The 15,580-nt window shown below is 50.0% G+C and overlaps 1 protein-coding gene and 1 non-coding gene across 2 annotated transcripts in view; one reads left to right on the top strand and one right to left on the bottom strand.

Annotated features, from left to right (window-relative positions):
- Positions 1–7,534, top strand: part of SHANK3 (SH3 and multiple ankyrin repeat domains 3) — a 64,055-nt gene extending 56,521 nt beyond the window's left edge. The window contains exon 23 of the mRNA XM_074227146.1: positions 6,812–7,534. Within this exon, the coding sequence (XP_074083247.1) occupies positions 6,812–7,466 (655 nt within the window). The 3' untranslated portion in view covers positions 7,467–7,534. The remainder of the gene's footprint in view (positions 1–6,811) is intronic.
- Positions 3,533–3,636, bottom strand: LOC141515662 (U6 spliceosomal RNA). The gene has a single exon (XR_012476422.1). It is a non-coding gene; the product is annotated as a U6 spliceosomal RNA (small nuclear RNA).
- Positions 7,535–15,580: the final 8,046 nt, after the last annotated feature.

The following is a 15,580-nucleotide window of genomic DNA, read 5'->3' as shown; positions in this document are numbered from 1 at the left end:
TATCCTCTCTTCATTCCTCTTTTCAGGCAAAGCATCCCTGGTTCCTTCATATATCAAAGTCCTTCATTACCCTTGCCTTCCTCTGGATCCTCTCCAGATGCTCAATGTCCTTAGCCAGTGATGCCCAGAACTGAACACAATACTCCAGATGACCTCTCTGTTCCTGGAAGCTCTACATTCTAAAGCTGCCAAAGGCACCTTTGTTGGTTGACTTGGCAGTGGTACATCCCCTTAATGACTCATATGGAGCTTGCAGGCCATACAAAGTCCCAGATTCTTGAGAGGCCAAATGCTGTCTAACTGGGTCTCCAGAATCCTTTCTTGTAAAGCTGAAGGTTCATATCCAAGTGTAGGACTTTACTTTCATCCCTACTGAATTTCATAATCCTGGATTCAACCCAAAGCTGGAGCCTGTTAAGAGCCTTTCTCTTTGGCATCTACAGTGTTAGGAGCCATTCTTGATTTGGTACCACCTGCAGATTTGGTGAGTGTACCCTTGTGCAAGATACAAGTGTAAAATAGTTCAGAACCCAGAACTGATCCCTGAGGGTACCCAATGTGGAACCTTTTTCTATGTTGCCATGAAGTCATTCATGACAACTTGGGGCATTTATCCTACCAAATTCTGAATCTAATTGTACTACAGGATTGTCTGGTCCACTCTGTCCATTTTCATAAGAGAATGGAATATTTTATCAAAAACTTGGTGACATTTTAGCTAAGCATTATCTATAGCATTCCTTTTATCAAATTTACTTTAGTAATACTGTCAAAAAAAGGATACAAGGTTAGGTTGGCAGGAGCTGTTCTTGATGAAGCCCTTGCTGGCTTCTTGGTCATCATTTCTGTTGCCTTTTTGAGATGTTCAGCAACCTTATGATCAGTTCTCAAATTTTCTGAGGAATTTAAGTCAAGTTCACTGTTCTTGGGTTTTCAGACTGTTATTGTCTCTTTTTGGAAATTTTTTTTTAGGTTTTTTGTAAGGCAAATGGTGTTAAGTGGCTTGCTCAAGGCCACACAGCTAGGTAATTATTAAGTCTCTGAGACCGGATTTGAACCCAGGTACTCCTGACTCCAGGGCCAGTGCTTTATCCACTGCGCCACCTAGCCGCCCCTTCTTTTTGGAAAATAGAGATACCTTATGGTACTGTGTGTGTGTGTGTGTGTGTGTGTGTGTGTGTGTGTGAGAGAGAGAGAGAGAGAGAGAGAGAGAGAGAGAGACAGACAGACAGACAGACAGACAGAGAGAATAGATTTAATTAATCAGATGGGTACACTAGACACAAGAGTAGCCAAGGAACTTTCTTACTATCTTCTTACTTAAGTTGGGTTTCAATAACTGTTGACCATTTGGGTCCATCATATCCAGTGTAGAGATCATTCTCCTTGCCAAAGAAAAAAATTTCAGTGAAAATTTCAGCTCTGTAGATTGGACTGGACTGGATTTCCTGAGTTGTTCCTAAGCTCTGAGAATGTGTGTTTCTGGTAAACATGTATATGCATCAGAAGCAGTCCTAACTAGTTGGGGCATGAGAAATCCACAGAAATTGTTTTGAGGCTAGACTTCTGATCTTATAGGTCCAAGGTGTTCCCAGGTAAGGGAACTTTTCTTTTTTCACCAATGAAGGTCAGTTCAACTCAGTGTTGCTTAGTGTACTTAGAGTATGGGTTCAGTGATTTGCCCAGAGTTACACATTCAGAACAGAACCAGGAGTTGTCAGAGGCAGGACCTCAGCTTATTGGCTCTGAACTGACTCACTCTCCACTTTGCCACACTGCCTCTCCAAAGTATTTAAATAGAGGTGCAAGATGGGTGGTGCACAAGCGAGAGACATGATGAAGGCAAAACTGACACTTCTTAGCAATTGTATTTTCAGGGTGGGCTCAAGATTGACTGAAGCTAGGTGACTCAAGGAATGGTTGGCACCCTTGATAGGACTAGGGAAATTCAGGAGAGAGTCATGAAGTGTCATGAAGTGTTCTGGTTTTGGTCATGGGGAGTCTGAGATACTTTGGGACATTGGGTGACCCAGCAGGTGAAACTGTTGTTTCCTAGATCTGGAGTTATTGCAGACAGACAATTGTTAAAACCATGGGAGTTGACAAGGTCACTGAGAAAATGTGGGGTGAAAAAAGAGGGCCCAGAACAGGACTCTTGGTATGTCTATCATTATAGCTGATGAGCCAGCAAAGGAAACCAGTACTTCGTGGTCAGAGAGGTAGGAGGTTCTCTTATAGAGAAGAGAGTTTAAACAACCCCACAATGATCAACAACAATGTACAATACTCAATTAAGGTGATGGGGGTAGGAGTTTAGATGGAGTGGAATGCTACCAGATGGCAGACTAGGTTCAACTCCTTGAGGAAGATAACCAGGATCTGCACAAGGCTTTCTTGATGGAGAGGCCATTGGATGATGGTGGCCTAGTATTGGCCTGGGAATAGCAGTGGGGATAAGGAGAAGTGGGGAAGTCATCAATCACTCCTGGTTCAGTCCTTCAAGCTTCCTTTGAGTCTTAATTTCAAGGTTTTTAAAGATTCCCTGGGCCTGGTAGGAATGCAAATCTAGATATTCATAGTGGATCAGTTCCTGGTGAACTAGCCTTTTGCCCACTCAGGATGAGAGACCTGTGGGAATTTACAGATGGTCAGTGGTGGTTCCTCCAAACAACTCTCTCCCCAGCACCTGCAAAAAAAAAAAGGTGACTGTGTGTGGTGTGTGTGTGTGTGTGTGTGTGTGTGTGTGTGTGTGTGTGTGAGAGAGAGAGAGAGAGAGAGAGAGAGAGAGAGAGAGAACAGAGACAGAGACAGAGATAGAGATATGTGATCTATGTTTTAGCTTTATCTCTGGGGAGTGGCTAGGTGTTGGGGTGGATAGAGCACTGGCCCTGGAGTCAGAAGCACCTGAGTTCAAATCCAACCTCAGATATTTAATAATTACCTAGCTGTGTGACCTTGGGCAGGTCCCTTAACCACAATGCATTGCAAAAACAACAACAAAAGGTTACCTCTGGGTAGCTTATGTGCTGAATAGATAAGTAGGAAAAACTTTGAGGTGGCAGCACTACTTAAAAGGCTTTAGTGAGAAGTGCCAGTGTGGCTCTGGGAGTGGTGCGAAGCGGGTACATCCAAGCAATGTGGCTGTATGTATAGTTAGCAACACAGGTTAGAAAGGCGGATAACTGAAAGGATGGGGAAACTCGACACAAACGTGAAAGTTAGGGACAGGGGTGGGTTTTGGAGGGAAGATGATGAGTTGTCTTGTTCAGGTTGAATTTAGGTTATCTAGTCTGAAAGGTGATTGGTGATGTGGAACTGAGCTTAAGGGGAGGAACAGCTGAGTTTTGTGGACCTGGGAGTTGTCTTCATGGAGGTGCTAAATAAAACTGTTGGGAGGGGCCTAGGGCCCCTATAGAACAAGTATTCTTAAGGAGGGGCCCAAGACCTCCTAAGGGATCCCTGGAGAGATTTTAGTGGGGTCCATGAACTTCAATAGGAAAAAATGGCATTTTTATTTTCACTAATTTTTTTTTTTAATATGGAAAGCTTCATGAATTTGCGTGTCATCCTTGCGCAGGGGCCATGCTAATCTCCGTATCGTTCCAATTTTAGTATATGTGCTGCTGAAGCGAGCACTATTTTCACTAATTTTTGATGGAAATTTAGCTTTCTTTCAATGATTTAAAACATGATTCTGAGAGAAATCCATATGCTTCACAAGATTGTTAAAGAGGTTCATAACACAAAACTGTTAAGAAATCTTTTACATAAGAGGGAAAAAGAGCCTTGGGTGAGACCCCTAGTTATGGAATTTTGGGTGGCTGAAGATCCAGCAAAGGAGACCAAGGAGGAGCAGTTGGCCAGTAGGAGGATGGAGAGACCCAAGTCATCCCAAGTCAAGAAAGACCAGACTATCCAGGAGAGGCTGGACTGCAGTGTCAAAAGCAGCAGAGAGGTCCTGAAGGAGGAAGACTGGGAAAAGACCATCTGGTTTGGCAAAAAAGATGTGGGGGGCAGGGGGGAAGAGGAAGGTAATTTGGAAGGAGCATTTTCATTTGAATAATGAGGTCAGAAGCCAGATTTCAGAGGATTTGGAAGAGTAACAAGTGAGGAAATGTGCGCCAAGAGGATTCACAGCTTTGTCAAGGAATTTGTGCCTAGGACCTAGTAGGCCGGTATTTGTTGATTGAATTTGATGAGAGAAGAGGAAAGTTGGTGTGAGAGGTAAGCTCTTTGCTTCCCAGGATCCAGCTTGTTTCACTAATAACCTTTCCTTTTTGCCTCTCTTCCTCTTTTCCTGGATCCCTAAGTTTCCTTTTGATCCACTGGCTCCATCTAGTTTCCTCGATCTCTCTTCAGGGAGCATCAAGAAATGATTCTATATTCATGCCATTTGCGTGAAAGCCCCCACCCAAGTACACATTGGCAAAGGGCAGAGAGGGTCAAAGAGGATGTTCCATCTGTTCTCCTGGTTGGTTGCCTTTCTTGGCCAAGAGTTCCATTGCCCAAGGGGACCATTTCTCCTGTCACACTGTGTTGTAGTCTGCATTTAATGTATAAGGAAGGGTAGGGATCATTTTGGAGCACAAGGCTAGATTGAGAATTCCAAGGGACTCCTAGTGGTCATCTAGTACAACCCCTTATGTTATTAATGAGGAAAGAAATCTAAGGAAGCGCAGTGACTTTCAGATCACTCAGAGGCTAAATATTAAAGTTGACATTCAAACACAGGTCTTTGACTTCAGTTGCAAGCAGATGAGAAAACTGACAAGGCTGTTTCCCACTATTGCTATTTTTTGTTTGCTAAATGCTAGCTCATCATTCTTTTAATTCTGAGAATAAGACTCCAGGGCCCTTTCCTGGATCAAGTTGGGCTTTGATTCTGCTCCTGCCCCTTATTCTTTGTTGGACAAGTCATTTTCCTCCTGAGCCTTAATTTCCTTGTCTGGAAAATGTAGAGGTTGAACTAGACAATTTCTGGGGTCCTTTACTGCTTCATATCTGATGATTTAGTGATGCAGATAAGGAACAGTAGAGATAATTTGGTGATGGAAGTTTCTGGTGGATAGGATGGAATGGCAGGGCACCTGGGTGGCACAGAGGAGAGAGAGTCCAGAGCTGGGAACCAGGAAGACCTGAGTTGGCTTCAGACACTCACTAGCTATGTGACCCTGGGCAAATCACTTACCTCCCCCCCCCCCCCAAGGCAATGGGGTTAAGTGACTTGCCCGAGGCCACACAGCCAGATTAAGTGTCTGAGGCTGGATTTGAACTCCTGACTTCAGGGCTGGTGCTCTATCCATTAGACCACCTAGCCACTCCACACTTAACTCTCTTTGCCTTAGTTCCCTCATCTGTAAAATAAGCTAGAGAATAGAATGATTCCATTCCCATATTTTTTACCAAGAAAACCCCAAATGGGGTCACAGAGTGTTGAATAAGACTGGAATGGCATGAGTCAGGAGAGTCAGAAGGAGGGAGAGAAGGGATCTAAGGCAGCAAGGTAACCGAGTGGAAGTGGAGAAGAGAGGGTCAGGTTCTTTGGAGGACTGGGGAGGGTCCTGGTCAGGCTATCCCCAGGGATAATCCCCCTAGGAAGACCCCAGCCCACCCTTCCCATCAGACCAGTGGCAAGACTGGGGGGGGGGGGGAGGGAGGGAGGGAGGGAGCCGGCCCATCCCCGGATTGCTCTGCTCAGACCCATGAACGCTGCCCTCAGACTCTCCCTGGCCCCATTAGTCCCCCCATCTCCAGGGCCCAGGCCACGCTCCTCGGGCTCATGTGTTGTCCGTCTGTCGGGGCATGTGGGGCGTGTCCAGGCATGGGCTGTGACTGGGCGGGGGCGGGACCATGTCTGGCCACCGGGCTAACCCACTCTCTCATTGCTTTCTTCTTGCCCCATCTGCATGTGGCTGCTCTGTCTAGATGGGCGGTGGGTCCCGAGCGCCGGCCGTGTAAGTGAGCATGCCCCATCCCACGCCTCTCACCATTCCACGCGGGCCGGGCCGGGGCGGGGGGCGCAGCTTGGGGTCGGGGGCGCAGGGGGAGCTGCATGAGGCTTCGGTCGCTGCGCTGTGGGGTCGCTGTGTGCGCTGCCTCACCTCTTTGCCTTTGGCCCCGGGGACCTGCGGGCGGGCAGGCCTCGGGCGAGCCTTTCCCCCGGGAAGGCGGAGAAGTGAGGCGGCCGCTGTCCATGGTGCCCAGCCGCCTCCTGTCCGCCTTGGGGGCTGGGGCCGCCGCGTTCGCTGTGTCTGTCTGTTGCCCTAGAACCCCATCCGATCCAAGCCCCCCCATGTCCCTGCGGGAAGGCAGCTGGGTCTCAGGGCTCTAGGAACCACCATCCAGGGACTGCCTAAGGGGTTAGTGTCCACGGGGCTCCGGGGCCTGGGGGATGGAATCCGTGAGGATCGAGGTAGGTCTCAAGGTCCAGGAGGCCTTGGAGGGTCTGCAGGGTCAGAGTCTGAGGGAAATCAGCAGCAGGAGTGGAGAGAGGGGCGGGTCTGGCGGCCTCCAGAGGGCAGCCCAGGAGCCCACCTTTAGACACCAGGTCTCCTTCCTAACCCAGGCCACGGTGCGGGAGCGAGAGACGCGGGGCTCTCTCTTCTGCCCACCCTGTTAGGCCTGAGGAGCACAGGGGAGGGGGGGGCGCCAGGTGACAGCCCCCCCGGCCATCGGCCTAGGTTTCTGGAAGCCCCTTCATGTGTTCCTCCGCCCCTGGGAGCCCCAGGTCCCCGGGGATTCCGTGCGGTCCCCTCCCCCCCCCCCCCCAGCCTGCTCCCAGCCCTGACCCTGACCCTCTCCCTCCCCGCAGGCTCTTCAGCAGCCTCGGCGAGCTGAGCTCCATCTCGCAACAGCCGTCACCCCAGCCCCAGCAGCAGCCCCAGCAGCGCAGCGGCGTGGGGCCCCCGGGGCCCGGGGCCTCGTACACCGTCCGGCCCGGCAGCCGCTATCCCGTGGCCCGCCGGACACCGAGTCCCGTGAAGCCGGCGTCGCTGGAGCGCGTCGAGGGGCTGGGCGCAGGGCCCGGGGGCGGCGTGGGGCGGCCCTTCGGCCTCACCCCCCCCACCATCCTCAAGTCGTCCAGCCTCTCCATCCCCCACGAGCCCAAAGAGGTGCGCTTCGTGGTGCGCAGCGTCAGCGCGCGGAGCCGCTCGCCCTCCCCTTCGCCCACGCCGGCCCCCGGCCCTCCCGGGCCCGGCCCCGGGCCCGGGCCCGGCCTGGGCGCCACCCCGGGCCCCACCCGCCCCTTCCAGCAGAAGCCGCTGCAGCTCTGGACCAAGTTCGACGTGGGCGACTGGCTGGACAGCATCCACCTGGGCGAGCACCGGGACCGCTTCGAGGACCACGAGATCGAGGGCGCGCACCTGCCCGCGCTCACCAAGGACGACTACGTGGAGCTGGGCGTGACGCGCGTGGGCCATCGAATGAACATCGAGCGCGCCCTCAAGGCGCTGGCGGACAGCTGACCGCGCGCCCCCGGCCCCGCCCACCCCGCCGGGCGCCCTGCCGGCAGGGCCCCCGCCCGCCCCGCGCCCTGGGCCCCCCCCCCCTCGTCGGGCCGCGAGCTGGGGCGCGGGGGGCCGGCCTCTCCGCGGACAGGCCGCTGCCCCGGCCGGCGGTCAGGTCCCCCGCCCCCCCCCCCCCCGCCCGGCCCCGCTGCCTTTCACCACTCCTCCTCCTCCTCCTCCTCCTCCTTCTGCCGCCCCCCGCCCCCCAGCGCCCCCCTCCCCCCCCAGCCCGCGTCGCGGCCCCGGGGCCGGAATGTTGCATGAATCGTCCTGTTTGCCGTTGCTCGGAGAGTCGCCCTGTACATTGCTTATCGCCCCCGACCCCTGCCCTGCCCCCCCTCCCCCAGCACGTGGTCCTGAAGGGCGGGGCGGGGCGGCCCGGCATGCGGGGGCCGGGCGGGGCTGAGCAGGGCCCCCCTCCCCCCGGGTTTGCATATTTTTAATCTGCTCTATATTTGGAAGGAGAAAAGGAACAAGCGTCTCTGTCCCGCCCCACCCCCGGCCCGGCCCGGCCCGGCCCGGCTCGGCCGCGTCGGGCCGGGCCGGGCGGGTCGGAGCCCGGCGCGCCCGGCCCGCGGCCGCCACGTCTTCCACCTCGCAGCGCCTTGCGGGGCCCGGCCTCACTGCCACCCGCCCCTGCGGCCCGGGCCCGGGCCCGGCCCGGCGCGGGGGAGGGGGGGCCGGGGCCGCTCCAGCCGGTCTGGGCTCCGCCGCCGCCCCCCCCGCCCCCCCGCTGAGCGGGCCCGGCGCGCCGCCCCCCACCCCCTTCAGGTGCTGCAGGAAAGGACGAGTGAGGCCTCGCGCCCTCCGATCCTGCTCCGCCCCCAGCACACTCGGGGCCGCGGCTGGCTTGGGAGACAATAGCCAATAAGGGGGGCAGCGAGGACCCCCAGCCTCCCCAGGGCCCCCCGCGGGGTCCCCACTCCAAGCCCCGCCTCTCAGTCTCGTTTCACTGTCTCCGCCCTCGCCCCCCCCCGCCAGGGTCTCTCCTCCGGATCCAGCAGTCACCAGAGGAGGGGGTGCCCGCCCCGTCCCCCATCGCAGCTGCCAAGGTCTCGGATCCCCAGAGGCCCCCCCCCCTCCCCTCCCCTCTCCCCTCGGTGAGACTGTGTGCGCGCACGTGTGTCGCGGGGGCTCGGGGAGCGTGGGCGGCTGGGCCTGCGGCCGGGGGTCCGGGGGTCCGGGGGTCCGGGGGTCCGGGTGCGTGCGGTTGTGCTTGGGCGAGGCTGGAGCTGCGCGTGAGAGAGACCGGCAAGCTGTTGGGGCCCGGCTCCTGCCAGGCCGGGCCCGGGCCGCGGGGTCTGCTGACGGTGTGAATGGAAGCGCGAGAGTGGGTGCGCGCCCGGGCCCGGGCCCCCTCGCCCAGGACCTGCGGGGCTCCCCCAAGACTCGGGTAGCCGTGCGGGGTGGGGAGGAGGAGCGCTTTGGTGGGGGGGCGAGGCCCGGCCCCTCGGGGCAGCGGCCCGTCAGCTCCCAGCAGGACGAGGAGGCGGCTCCCTGGGGAGGCCTCGGAGCCCGGCGCCCCGCCTGCCTTCTGCCTCGGCTCAGGGGAGGGCGCCGGGAATCTGTGAGGCTGTTTTCCATGGTGAGATGCCCCTCCCCCCTCCTCTCCATCCCTTCCCCTCCCCCCTCCCCCATGGCCCCTTTACTGTGACTTCTAATGCTCAGCAATGACCTTTGGGGTCTGTGGGGTGGGGGGGCGCCCTCTTGGACCTGTTTTTAAATCTGGGGGTTGGGGTCTGGACTAAACTCCGTCCATGTCACTCACAAGGTTCTGTTTGTATTTCTAACTTTTTTTTTTTTTAATAAAAGAAAATAGAAAATGTCACACCCCAGGGGCCTGGCACGCAGGTCTGTGCTGAGGTTGTTCTGGGGGCGCACACACACACGCACACACACGCACACACACTGTCCACATACTGTTCTTCCCTCCCCTCTCTGCCCCACAGTGATACAGCCACAAACAGTTACACAGAACCACAAAGTAATACAACCGAAGGCCGCAAAGCCTGCCCACCGATCACAGAAGTCTTACGGAGACTCCTAAGGTCTCTTAGTCACTCAGAACTCACCCAGTCTCTGTCCCCTTCATACAGTCTCACACACACCACGGCACGCGCACACACACACACACACACACACACACACACACACACACACACCTACCTGTGGGTTTTTGGTTCCATTCCGTTTTGGGTTTTTAACTTGACAGGGTCAGTTCAGTTTCACCCCCGTCTTTTGTATGGAGTTCAGTGGGGAGATTTCTCCTCCCCTCTCCAGCCCCGGGGCCTCCTGACCCTGACGTTGTGATACACCCCACAGAGATCTATGTTTCTTATATTATTATTAATTATTATATTATTATTATGTAATAAATTTATAAGAAACGAATTCGTTTCAGTTGCCTTTGTAAAAGGGAAATTGGGAATTCCCAAAGTCCAACTGTTTCCTTCATTTCTCTCTGAGAGTGAAATTTCTGAACAGTGGGGATAAAGGTGGGACTCATCCCAACCCAACCCAACTCAACCCAACCCTTTGAGAACTTGGCCTGAACTAGCAAGAGTGTTCACAGTCAAAGAAAGAATGTCTTCCCTTTAGGTCTTTGACCCTTCTGAAAGCAGGAAAGCTGATTCAGCCCATTCTTAATCCTACAAGCACACACTAAGTCTGTAGATACCTTCAAAGCACATGAAAATTGAAAAAGGAAAGAAGCAGGGAAAGACAGGCTAAGAACACCTGCCAAGTTCAGGAACTAGAGACAGGAGAGACAAGGTAGAAAGGATTACCCTTGAGAGACCTTAGAGCCCAGGAGACAGAATCTTAGAAAGGGACCAGCAGTAAAGTCCATGGCTCTCAATGTCTATTTATAAATACACAAATTATAGGCAACAAGAAGGTTCCCTGGAGGTTCTATTCTTGTATCTTGAAGGCATCCTAGAAATAGGGTGCACAAACCAGGGTGAGAGCAGGACTCTGGTGGAAGGGCAGAACCCATCCTACATGGTCAGCCTTGAGTGAATCATAAGAAATGATGAAAGAGATGGATTCAAAGAAACCTGGGGAAATTTGTATGAACTGATGATGCACAAAACCAAGAGAACATTTCATTTGACTCCTATAAAGGAAAGCAACTGGGCCAGATGTCAGAATTCTGACCCATTCTAGACCTAATTCCACACCCGAGGACCAATGATGAATCAAACTTCTCTTGCCTGTCTTGGCAGAGAGGTTATAGACAGAGGTTCAAGCATAATCAACCAGCATTTATCAAGAGCTAAGAGCTGGGATATACAAAAAGACCAGCATGGAAGTGGGATAGGAGGGGAAGGGAGAACTCTGGTAGCTGGAGCTGACCGTTGGAAGGCTTGGGGTTAGGGAGATAAGGAACATGGGATTTGCTTTGCTCATTTCTGCTTTCAGATATGGGTTAGGCTTCTCCTTATACCAATATATTAGCAGAAAAGGAGTGGTCTTGGGATATAAACTGAATCTGAAATGCTTCAGCCTCAGCCCCCCCATGTGGTGGACCTTCTTATGGCCCCATGTATCCAGGATACTTCCCAGTATCTTCAGAAACTAAATAGGGGAGGCACAGTTTGAGCTTGTCCCACCCCTGGGTCAATCAAGCACCAGTTTCATTGTCCCTTAGGGATAAGCTTGCTTGACCCATGGGAGTGGGAGAACCCTGAGAGGTGGCAGTCAATCTGGGTACTTGTCACTCCATAATAACAAGCTCTTGGAGACCAGTGGTCCCAACTCAGATAGAAATGGCCACTAAATCACATACAAGTTGCATATTGACCTGATTTTAAAATGTAATGTTATCTATGTTTCATTATATGTTATTTATTTTGTTAAATCTTAATCACTTAGACTTCAATCAGGTTTTGGCTGCACTGGAGTCTTGTATTTGACGCCTCTATTCTAGAGGATCTTTCACCATTTAAATGCTGTTAGCACATTTAGGCCACTCGGGGGCACTGTGGAGAATGTGGAGGCCTGAAATCCGGAATTGAGTTCAAATTTGACCTCAGATACTTATCATCTATATGGCCTTGGGCTAATCCCTTTACCCTGTTTACCTCAGTTTCCTCATCTGGAAAATGAGCTGGAGAAGAACATGCCAACTAGTATCTTTGTCATTTTTTTTTTAGGTTTTTGCAAGGCAATAGGGTTAAGTGGCTTGCCCAAGGCCACACAGTTAGGTAATTATGAAGTGTCTGAGACTGGATTTGAATTCAGGTCCTCCTGACTCCAGGGCCAGTGCTCTATCCACTGCGCCACCTAGCTGCCCCCTTCTAGTATCTTTGTCAAGAAAACCCCAAATGCGGTCAGGAAGAGTTGGAGGACATGATTGAAAAATGAACAACACTGGATCCTCCTTGTATAGGTAATACTAAGGAGATAATGAAAAAGAAAAATTGACAAGTACCACTCAACCCAGAGGTCACCAAGAAGAAAAAAAATGTGAAGGACAGATGTGCTGGTCCTTGGGTGTTCCTTCCTTCTTTCCATCAGAAGGCTCAGGACTCAGATCTTGCCAACTGAGTCCATAGGATTCTCCTCAGGTCTCCTGATGCATGATAGTGACTGTGAGCCTGAGCACAGCCCCAACACAGGTGATGCCACTTGGCCCACAATAACTACTTTTTCAACACCTGATGTCTATAGTCAAGTGGCTAACAGGGCATCTAAGCCTCTTTGCATACAAATCTCTTGGAATCTCAGTTGATCCTTAGGGTTTTCCCTCTACCTCCACCCATTCACCTCCACCCTCTACCTCCAATGTGTCACCCACCAAAACATCCTCTTCCTACTTCAGAATCACATTAGAGGCAGGACATCCCTTCTTTCCCCCCCTTTAGGGTCTTTTTAAAAAAGTTTTTTCAAGGCAAATGGGGTTAAGTGGCTTGCCCAAGGCCACACAGCTAGGTCATTATTAAGTGTCTGAGACCGGATTTGAACCCAGGTACTCCTGATTCCAAGGCCGGTGCTTTATCCACTGCACCACCTAGCTGCCCCCCCCCTTGGGTCTTATGGGAAAAATCTCTTTTCTTCTTCCACAGGGATTAAATCTTTCCTCAGGGGGCCCATCCTAGGCCTCAGAATGATAACATCAAGTTAGTAGGAGCTCAGAGAAGTCAAACTCATTGCCCACTGGCAAGACTCAGATCTAGATTAAAATAATTAAAAAATGTTTAAAAAATAAAAATACAACACAAAATAATGTTGGTGTGTAGTCTTCTAAGTCTGGGATTCCCCTTTGATACCGATGACCTGAAGGATATCTTTTTTCCCAAATAAATCCTCATTCATCACAGAAAGAGTTTCACTTCTCTTATGCTATACCTCCAAATGTTTTCTGGGAAAGAGTTATCCAAATCTCAGAGAAAAAAGGGGAGACCTTGCTTGATTTCTCCTGGAAGGGGAAAGGATCTTAAGACCTATTCACTAAGCCAAGGCAGAAACAAGGGTCACAGAGGACCTATGTCCAAAAGATGCAAATTGCATGTGACTGGAGAGTTTTGAAAGCTATATATCTGATATTCAATCTACCTTGGATGTCTCCCACCCTCTAATGTTTTTGCTCCCAAATAGGTGCTGCTGAACAAAATGGGAGAAAATCATGGCGCTATGCTGAATGTGTCCACTGCAAATTGATGTTCTATAACATCAGTTCTCCATAGTGGGCTCCCTTACTCTTTGATGTATTGTCTTCTCATGTTAGACAGTGAGCTCCTTAAGGCAGAGATTTTTCTTTGTATCCCTAGACCTTAGTACAGTTTCTGGTGCTAAATGAATGTTTATTTATTTATTGACTATAAATCAAACTATAAATGAAATCACTATTTGGGGGACTATGGGAAATGACTGAACAACAACAAAGGGCATCTGTTACACAATCTTCCTGGCAGAGACAATACTAAGGAGATAAAAGAAAAAGAAAAAAATTACAGGTACCACTCATCCTGAGGCACCAAAAATACAAAGAAGAAAGAAGAGAAAATGTGAAGGACCATAAATGTGCTAAACGATTGGGATCATACCTATGTATCAATACATATGTATTTTTTTCACATCATAGCTTATGACACTTAAAACAAAAGGGTTCTAAAATGAAGTGTCATACAGAAGTTGACCAGGAAAAAAAAAGACTGAAGCAGGAGAAGAAGCTGAATGTGAGGTCTTAGTGAAAAAAGATACAGAAGCTACTTGCACAAGACAGACTACAGGATTTGATAGGAGCTGATTTATCAAGCTGACTGAAATTATTTTGCTGGGAATCTTGGTGATTGGATGAGAGGGGTTCATTTTCTGAGAGCTGATTGGGTGGAGAAAGACTGTGTTAAGAAAGGATTGAAACCAGATCAGCTTTGTACCTTCTAAAACTAATTGGAGAAATGTAGGGCCCTCTGCTTATTTGAAAATCTGCCTTATTTCTTTTTATTGCTTTCAACAGTTTGTGAGAAGGGAAACTTCTCTGGGGGTGACTGCACTACCTTTCATTGCTCTCTAAGGAGAAGATAAAGGAGTAAGCCTGGCTTTGTACTTGTTTTGAATTATGTTGATATACTTTGCCAAAAGAGTGTAACACTTTCTCGGCATCCTGCTAAGAGTGGTTGTGTTAAAAGAGCCTGATGCTGCTTTAGTGACCTGAGAATGGCCAAGAAATCATTTTAGCCTAACAGTGATGTTTGGTGAAGACTGTTCTATAAAGAGATCAGGGTCATCAAGATCTGCCGTCCAGGGCCATGCCAGGTGCATAGGTTTTCCTATTCATGTGGCTTTCTGCTAAGTTTCATAAATGTGTGCCCACTGTCTGGATAAGTACATTGGGATAAGAGTACAATTCAGGTTTATGGATGTACAATTTTATTTTTTCCACTTTTATCTTTTATTGAATAAATGTAATGATTATCCTTTGTCTTATTAGGTAAATGCATTATATTTGAGTCAATGATGTCTCTCTGGGAAAGAGGGGGAGGAATGAAAGGGAAAATTTAGTCAATGTGAAAACAAAAGATAATAAAATTTTATTTTTGAAAAAGTCTGTTGTGTCATTGTAACTTATTTTGTGTAAACAGGGAGCATACTGATGGAAGCAAAGGAGTGATGGTGGTGAGTGGAAGGAATTGATTTTTTTCCCCTCATCATACTTACCCTGAGTACCCAGAATGTATTGGGTTGTAGTCATGTGATAAAGACATTAGTTGAACTCTTCCCACTCCTTCTTCCTTCCCCAACTCTTAAAAATCCTTTTAGACCTTCCAATGTAAAGACACATTAGAGGTGTGTGGTCACCATGTTGGGTCCACACCTGGGAAACATATATATATTCCCTGAGACAATGTAAACTCCTTAAGTACTGAGACATTTTCTTTTTAATCTCAGCATCTTGTACAGTGTTGTGCATAATAAGTGTTTAATTCAGGTTTATTAATGATAACTCACAAAGTGTTGGGATAGAGGCAACTCTGGATTTTGAGTCAGAAAACTTGGGTGTAAGTTGTAGCATTGCCATTCATCCTAGGGGAGTCATTTAACTTCTAGATTTTGAGTAGTTAATGAGTCCTCTATCATTAGAGGGTTTTCAAGAAAATACTCCATAAGAGCTTATAGAAGAGGTTTGGAGAGATAATACCTGTTAGACCAAATGATTTTTGAGGCTCTCCTGCTCCCCCCAAATCCATGAGTTTTTCTGATACTGTTTCTTCATCTCTTTGCAGCAACCCCTGGCATGGCACAATTTTCAGGTTTGGTCCTCTAGGTCAGAAGCCAAGGCTGTAAAAGTCAATGCAGTCTGAAGTCTGACCTGAAGGGAAGGAGAGTCGACAAGAACCATTTCCGTTGTGTCCTTTACATTTCTTCTTGTTTTCTTTCTGACATATAGGCTCCCTATCCCAGCTAACATGCTGTCTCTCAGACACAAGGAGGGGAGGAGATTTTAGTTTCCCATTTAAAATAGAATTGGGAAATGTTTATCAAAACAAATATACATGATAATGATTTGTCATTTTTTTGTTATCAACATGTGGCTGCAGGGATCTGATTCCCTTTGAATTTGACCAACC

Source organism: Macrotis lagotis, chromosome 2 (genome assembly GCF_037893015.1).
Source record: "Macrotis lagotis isolate mMagLag1 chromosome 2, bilby.v1.9.chrom.fasta, whole genome shotgun sequence".
Lineage (NCBI taxonomy): Eukaryota > Metazoa > Chordata > Mammalia > Peramelemorphia > Peramelidae > Macrotis > Macrotis lagotis.
The sequence above is the reverse complement of the archived record's forward strand: the minus strand, read 5'-3'. Positions and strand labels throughout refer to the sequence as shown.